Genomic DNA, 7,640 nt, shown 5'->3' with positions numbered 1-7,640 from the left:
GAGGTGCATGTATCTTTTCGAAGTAGTGTTTTTGTTCTTTTTGGATATATACCCAGGACTGGGATTGCTGCATCCTGTGATGAGTACTAGTTTTAGTTTTGCTTTTGGTTTTGTTTTTGTTTGGCCGAGCCACGTGGCTTGTGGGATCTTAGTTCCCCGACCAGAGATTGAACCCGGGCCCTCAGAGTCCTAACCACTGGACCACCAGGGAATTCCCCTAGTTTTGGTTTTTTGAGAAACCTCCATACTGTTTCCCACGGTGGCTGCAAGGAGAGACTTTATCTTGGTCACTGATGCTTCCAGTGCCTAATATTGTATTTGGCACATAGTAAATGCTCCATACATTTTACATTATATTTATTTATTTATTTTTAGCTGCATTGGGTGTTCGTTGCTGTATGCGGGCTTCCTCCATTTGCGGCCAGCAGGGGCTATTCTTCGTTGCAGTGCGTGGGCTTCTCATTGTGGGGGCTTCTCTTGTTGTGGAGCACGGGCTCTAGGCGCATGGACTTCAGTAGTTGTGGCACGGGGGCTTCAGTAGTTGTGGTGTGTGGGCTCTAGAGCGCAGGCTCAGTAGTTGTGGCGCACGGGCTTAATTGTTCCGCGACATGTGGGATCTTCCCGGACCAGGGTTCGAACCCGTGTCCCCTGCACTGGCAGGCGGATTCTTAACCACTGCGCCACCAGGGAAGTCCCAAAATGCTTCACACATTTTTGCTGAATGAATGACATCTGTGACCCCAGGATGGCCAGCACAGTGCCTGGCCCACAAGAGACTTCAGCCAATACTTGATTGAATGAAAGCCCCTTCTCCTCATCCACTTAAACCCTCCTTGTCCTTCAGGAGCGGGCTCCGACCACCGGGAGGTGACCGTGAGGTTGTCAGGGGCCTCTCCTAGGCACCCATAGTGCCTAGTCACATCACCCTGAACCCTTCCCAGCTCAGCACCAGGTCCATGGGGGTTGGTGTCCATGAAGACCCTGGCAGCCCCTCCCCACCTCAGACTCACTCTGGCTCAGGGCAGGTTTCTATTCATACTTTATTTTCCTGTTTTTGTTTTTTTTAGTTTTTATTAAATAAAAGGAGCAGAGGGAGGGGGGCCTGTGTCTCTCGGGCTCTGCGGGAGCCACAGGCCCTCCCCTGCCTCCCAAGGTGCACTGCGTGGTAGGCTTGAGGTGTAAGCTGGGCAGGGAGGGCAGCTGGGAGTGCTGGGAGAGGTCGGGATCCGTGACCCATCTACCCCTCCCAGGAAGACTCAGTGGGCGGGGAGAGAGGCTCCTGGACCCCGACTGGGGCTCATCCTGAGGGTTGACGGCTGGCGGGGCCAGGGCCGGAGCTCCAAGCCACAGGGCGGGACCCCAGGCCCAGCCCGGCCCCTCCCCACCGCAGTGTTCATTCACTGGAGGGTGCAGGGTGGTGGGGCAGGGTGGCCGGGCCCCTCATTCGTGGACGTCCCAGATCTCGGAGAGCAAAGGTGGCAGCTTCTTGTCCTGGAGCCGCAGGGCGAAGACCTGCTCCGAGTGCACGGAGCTGAGCGTGCGCAGGCTCACGAGCTTCATCAGCATGCGGGGGAAACGCAGCTGGTCCTGCGGGGGGACGGGAGGGCGTGGGCGCGGGTCAGCCCCTCAGCCCACCAGGAGGGCCCCTCCGTGGGTCGAGCCAGGAGAGACAGCGTGGCGCCCCGTGCGTGGACTAGGCCTGGCTCCTTGTGGAGGGGACAGGGGCTTGAGGACACACTCTCGCTGAGAGGATGCTGACCAGGGCTCAGAGTGCTGTCAGGGGTGCCGGGGGTGGCGACAGAGCTGGGCTGGGACTAGGCAGCCGGCCCCTGGCCCCAGGGACTTCCTGTCCCTCCCCAAGCCGGAGGGGCTAGGCTCTGGCACCTGTGGCCTCTTGATGCGGGTGTAGGACAGCAGCGCGTCCACGTAGGGCTGCTGCAGTGCCTCGACTCGGCTCGGCTCCTGCACGTTGGGCCGGTCGGCCGAGAAGATGTTGATGGCGATGAGGAGGGCGTACTCAGCGTCGTCCAGGCCCAGGCGCCTCATGGCCCGCGAGAACTCGAAGATGGGGTTGATGAATTCCACCTGCAGGCCTGCGGAGGTGGGAGGCCCGGCCCGATGAACCCCCCTGACCCTGAAACCGGCCCCCATGCCTGGCCCCTGGCGCTGCCCGCCTTCAGCAGGGTGAGCGAAACAGCAGCAGGTAGAGAGTGCTGGTCACCCTGTAATCCCACTGCCTGTCAGGGTGCCTGGCACGTAGTAGGTGTGCCATACCTCTTGCCCGAATGAAGGAACGAGTAATGAGCGTGAACACTTAACTCAGGATTTTCTACCACCCCATCACCACCTTCACTTCCTTCCTGCCTTCCCGGTTCCTCTCCTTGGGAAAACGAAAGAAGTTTAATCCTAGGTCACATTATGTCACCCCCTGCGGTGGCTTCCCCTGCTCACAGAGTGAAGCCCAAACTCATTCCCAGGCGGGACTCATTCATTCATCAAACTTGATTGAGCACCTACTGCATGCCAGGCCCCAGGGGAGAGATGTTTATAAGACAAAGCCCCCTGCTCCCGTGGAACTTACCTTTGGGGCTCGAGGGGACAAACAGTAGACGAATATGTAAGGAAATTATCCACCCTGTGAGATGATTCTGAGTTCTATGAATCAAGGTAACACAGGGAAGGGTAATCGGGGCCCACGAGAATCGTGTCAACATCTTAGACAAGATGGTCACCGTAGGGTGACATTGCACGAAGGCCTCCCTCGATGCAGGGTGTCTGACCCCAAGGAGAGGAGGGAGCAAGTTACCAGGATGTGTGAGTGTTCCAGGTAGGGCACCACCCGTCTTTTTTGCCTGGAACTAGACTTCCTGGGCCCTGAGACTTTTAGTATTAAAGCTGGGAAGGTCCCAAGCAAACTGGGATGAGTTGGTCACCCTAGTTCTGGACAGAGGGACCAGCAAGTACAAAAGCCCTGAGTCGGGAGCACATTTGGTGGGTTCCAGTAAGAGGGAGGCCAGTGTGGCTGCAGGAGAGTGAGTGAGAGGAGAGGGTGGGAGATGAGGGCTGAGAGGGACGAGGCCACACCCTGCAGGGCCGGTGGGCCAGGTGAGGACTTTGGCTTTTCTCCCAGTGAGACGGGAGCCATGGACAATTCTGAGCACAGGAGGGACATGAGCTAACTTGGTTGTTAATTGGATTCTTCTGATGACTGTGTGAACAAACACACTGGGTTGGGGTGGAGGTAGAAGCCCAGTGAGGGGCCCCTGCAATGTTCCAGGGAGAACCAACTGAGGCCCAGACTGCAGTAATGGCAGAGGATGCGGGGGACGTGATGTGAACCAACCTCCTCTCCAGCCCCATCTCCCTGTGCTCCAAGCCTCCTTGTGGTTCCTTAAAACCGCCCAGCTCTTCTCCACCTCAGGACCTTTGCACATGCTGACCTCCCTGCCAGAAACACTCCCCCACAACCCAGTGCTCCCCTGCCAAGCTTATACCCAAAGGGTTACTGGGACTGTCCTGGGTGTTGGAAGGGCCAGGTGTTAAAGGGAAGATGAGGTTAGGAGCAGATGTCCAGGAGTACAGAGAGGTGCCCCAGGGAGAAAGAATGGGACAGAACAAGACTTACTGAGAAAGCCCAGAGGCCGAGGGAGCGAGGCCTTTGCACGTGCATTCCCTGGTGGCTAATGCTACTCCTCACCTCCCTTTTAGGTGATCTTTCTCACTCCTCTAGCCTCAGTTCAACTACGCTTCCTCCAGAAGGCCATTGACTAGGTTACATCCCCAAGGAAGTGCTTTTGGAGGGCAGGGACCAGGGCTGCCCTGTACGGTTGGGGAGATTGTGCATTTCCTGATGGACTGAGATCCAGCCTCCCTCGTGTGAGACCAGGCTTGAGGAGAAGAGAGTATCTTCTCTTAATTCTTACCAAGATGTCCTATGTGACAGCAGAGACCCCTCTGTTTCATCCTGCGCTATGTCCCACTGTGCAGAGCTGGTGCTCAATAAACGTGCTCTTGTCTCACTACAAGGTGGGCTCAACCCTCACCCCACTTGGGAGATAAGGAAACAGAGGCTCAGACAGGGATGAGAGGGCCCCGCGTCTCCCAGCCAGCAGGGACCCAGCAGAGGCGCCATTTGTGCCCCCACCGCCCAGCCTGCACTTGGCCTTACCTGCGCGGTGGAAGTCATCCTTGCTGTAGGTGAAGTCTTTCAGGAACGTGATGCACTCGGTCTCGTGGTTGTAGCGTCTGGCTGTCTCCAGCAGCATGATCTGAGAGAGGTGGGGAGAGGGATGGGCAGGGGTTTGAGGAGCTCTGTGACCCTTTAGCCACTGGCCTTCCTCTCCTGGCCTGAATGGGGGCCCTGATCTTGCCGGGATCATCCCTCACCTCCCCCCACCCCCGCCCCGCCGTTCTCACGGCCACACGGACTGCAGTCAGTGTGTTGGACACTCCGAGCTCTCTCCCTCCTCCAGGTTCAGCACCCCCAGCCTCCTCCACTCAGGACACTCTCCCCAGGTGGTTAGGAGGCATGGGGCAGAGCTCTTTGTTTTGTTTACTACCACGTACCCAGCACTTGGAATAGGGCGCGGCATACACTAGGCACTCAATGCTTATTCATTACCATTGCTTGATTCAAATGTCAACTCCCTAAATAAGCCTTTTCAGCACATTCCCTAAAGTGTGTCCCTCCAGCCCAATCCTCAATTATTCTCAGCCTCAGACCTGTTTCCGTTCTCTCCTTGCCTCGTGGGAGGCTCTGATGACTTGTTTAGTATTTTGATCTTCTCCTGTAGAATACCATCCCCACCAAGGCAAGGACCAGAGTCTGGCTTGTCACTATGCTCCCAGCATCTGTCCTGGGGCTTATCTCTTGGGTTCCTTAAGGGCAGGATGGAAGGGCCTCCCTGAGGCTGGGCGGGCCGGCCATTACCTCAATGGTAGATGCCTTCAGGAGGGCGATCTGGTCCTCGCGACCCAGCTGCAGGAAGCCAGGCACCTGCTTGGCGAAGTCCACGATCTCCTGGACTGAGATGATGGCCAGCTCCGTGAAGTGGGCAAAACGCTGCTGGCGAGCATCACGGGACTGCGGGTCTGCGCCCAAGGGCCAGGGCTGGGGACGTGGGGGGCCAGGTTACTCTCAGGATTTCTCCCATAAGCCCAAGGCTATGGGGGCCCCTTGAGGCAAAGCCTACACCCTAGCAGGCCCCCGTCTCAAAGCTCGTGCCCTCTGGAGCCTCATTCTCTCCCTGTGCCCCAGACTGCGGCCCTCTGAGCTTGACCCTCCTGGGCCCATCGCCCCTCAAGGCTGTGGAAGGGGCTGTACCGTGACTTTAGGCTGGTCAGAGAAGGAGCGTTTATTGCACTGCAGCTGGGCCGCCACCAATTGCTGGATCATTAGTTCCTGAGCGGCTGTTAACTGGACACCCTCGCCTTCCCCGGAGCCCTGGCCACCCCCGTCGGACCCTCCAGGGGAGGCCCCAGGCCCAGAGGCTGAGCTGCTGCTGACTCCCAGCCCTGTGGGTGACGACTGCTGCTGCTGCTTCCGAATCTTCTTCTTCCGGATCTGTTCTTTGGAGAGGACGCCTGTTGGGGAGACACAGCCCTCAGTAGAGGTCCCAGGCCTGGGCAGGGGCCAGGCTGGCACTGCTCCCTCCCCGGCACTCACACTGCTCCCGCATCCCAGCCTCCTTGCACTTTCGCAGCCGGCACTGCTGGCACTTGCGCCGCATGAAGGCATCCATCTGGCAGGTTCCACCGCCCCGGCAGGCATAGCGCCCGGCCCCACCTCGGATCACACTTCGCCTGAAGAAGCCCTTGCAGCCTTCGCAGCTGAGCACATTGTAGTGGAAGCCAGAGGCCGTGTCCCCGCACACCTGGCACAGCTCGTCGCCCAGCATCTTTGGAGCCGGGCCCTTCTTTCGCTTGCGCTCCGGCTCCTCTGCTGTGTCTAGGATGACTGGCGTTGGTGGACAAGCCATGAGAGACAGAGCCACAGAGAAAAACGGCAGCCAGAGGGACAGGTCCATGAGAGATCGGAGGCAAAGAGTCAGAGTGTGGAGAGTGATCCAGGGAGATGGCAATTCACAGGGAAAGATGTGTATGTCAGTGAATCCCAAAGAATGGGTCAAAATAAGAGATGTCAAGGACTAACAGAAGAAAAAAATCAACAAGAAACTGGGGTTGCCCATCCCCATTTCTGATCTTTCTCCCTTTCTAGATCCCTCCCTAAGCCTCCATACCAACTCCCAGCCCATGTCCCTGGACCCCGTCTCACCCACGACGGAAGCTGAGTTGGCCCCATCAGTGCCTGGGACATCAGGATCCGCCCCTGGGCACGGCTCAGGGCCATCCTCCTTTCCATCAGGTGAAGAAGAGGGGGTGCTAGGGCCATTTCCTGGGAGAGGGAGGCAGAGTGAGTTTCTCCTGACAATAATCTGCTGGCAGGGGGATGGCTGGGTTGGGAAAGGGGTCACTCACCAGGCAAGGGGGTGTCCAGGGAACTCGTGGCGGGGGTGGACATGGTGGGGTCACGGAGCAGCCTGCAGAATACAGGGGGACTGAGAGCCTTGCGGGGCCAGGGAGGGTCAGGTTAGGCCAGCCACAGGTTTTCATGGGGCTACCTCTCTTTCCTCCATCTCTCAGACTCTTCCCCTACTGCATACACACCCCACCCCCAGTCCCTGCCAGTCTGCATACCCTCCCATCCAGTTCCAATAGGGCCTGACCCCTTCTGCTCCAGGACAGCCTTGAGGTGGGTCTCAAGCCCCTCCTTCCTCTAGACTCTGACCCTCCTTTAGGCTCCCTCCACTCTAGATCCCGCCCACCGGCTTTTTCCAGATACTGTCCCTTCTGCTTCAAGTGCTCGGCCCTCACTTCCTCACCCCACTTCTGCCGAGGAAGCACCCCTACCTCTCATTCTGACCCCATCTCCTCCTATTATGCTCCGCCCACATATCGTTTCCTTCTAGGTCCTTCCCCATCCCTTCCAGGTCCCGCCCCACCTCCTCCCATCATACTCCGCCCCCACACCTCTCTCCAGGTCCCGCCCCTCTCCGAGCACCAGTGGGGGGCGGGGCTCATGGCTGCGCGCGAGGGTCTCGTGGGCGGCCTCTCGTGGGGTCCCCTACTCCCGTTGCCCTGGAAACAGCCGGGGGCTGCGCGAGCTACGGAGAGGAGACGGTGGAAGGAGAGAAGGGGGCTGAGCCAAGCAGCGCGGGGAACATCGGGAAGCCCCAGGCCCACGGGTCCTCCCGCGTCTCCCCACACTCGAGTGCACCTGCTTGCGTACCCTGGGTCAGCTTCTCTTCCTCCTCCTCTGTATACACCGGCACGCCGACGCGACTCGGATCCCCTCAAAACTAACTTCGCCACTTCTTCCGGCAACCCCACCGTGCGTCACTTCCGGGAGTGGGCGGGGAGTCAGGGTGACGGAATTCCGGTCCCTCTAGGGCTAGCCTAATCAGCTGCCCCGCACGGAAGTCGTGTACCCACCGGAAGCTTACCTTTCCGGATAGTTCCACTGGGGGCTGGCAGAAGAGTTCCGGGCCCATTCAATCAAGCGTTGGGCAAGAGGGCGGCATGGCAAGACCCAAAGCTTCCCGCCCCGCCCTGCGTGGCTTTAAACTCTGCCCTGTGCTTCT

General features: G+C 58.6%; 1 protein-coding gene across 2 annotated transcripts; it reads right to left on the bottom strand.

Annotated features, from left to right (window-relative positions):
- Positions 1-1,428: 1,428 nt before the first annotated feature.
- On the bottom strand, positions 1,429-7,427 carry NR1H2 (nuclear receptor subfamily 1 group H member 2). Of its 2 annotated transcripts, none has more exons than XM_073796661.1 (10): positions 7,289-7,427; positions 7,030-7,163; positions 6,478-6,539; positions 6,275-6,394; positions 5,666-5,956; positions 5,324-5,583; positions 4,931-5,110; positions 4,169-4,268; positions 1,885-2,093; positions 1,429-1,587 (listed from the first exon to the last, which is right to left on the bottom strand). In XM_073796661.1, the coding sequence occupies exons 3-10, from the start codon at positions 6,518-6,520 to the stop codon at positions 1,441-1,443; spliced, it is 1,350 nt and encodes a 449-aa protein (XP_073652762.1). In that variant the 5' UTR covers positions 6,521-6,539; positions 7,030-7,163; positions 7,289-7,427; the 3' UTR covers positions 1,429-1,440. The 2 variants fall into 2 exon arrangements, with proteins under 2 accessions (XP_073652762.1, XP_073652763.1); XM_073796662.1 differs by having other exon boundaries at positions 5,666-5,947.
- Between the last annotated feature and the right edge of the window lie 213 nt (positions 7,428-7,640).

The sequence above is a fragment of the Tursiops truncatus genome, chromosome 19 (assembly GCF_011762595.2).
Source record: "Tursiops truncatus isolate mTurTru1 chromosome 19, mTurTru1.mat.Y, whole genome shotgun sequence".
NCBI lineage: Eukaryota > Metazoa > Chordata > Mammalia > Artiodactyla > Delphinidae > Tursiops > Tursiops truncatus.
The sequence above is the reverse complement of the archived record's forward strand: the minus strand, read 5'-3'. Positions and strand labels throughout refer to the sequence as shown.

What these genes read in the sequence shown, in the direction of transcription:
- NR1H2 (XM_073796661.1), bottom strand. Translation starts at nt 6,520, where the DNA reads ATGTCCACCCCCGCCACGAGTTCCCTGGACACCCCCTTGCCTG. An exon ending in CCTGGACACCCCCTTGCCTG is followed by an intron (nt 6,395 to 6,477) that starts GTGAGTGACCCC and finishes TCCCTCTCCCAG; the next exon opens with GAAATGGCCCTAGCACCCCC. An exon ending in GGATGACTTCCACCGCGCAG is followed by an intron (nt 2,094 to 4,168) that starts GTAAGGCCAAGT and finishes CCACCTCCGCAG; the next exon opens with GCCTGCAGGTGGAATTCATC.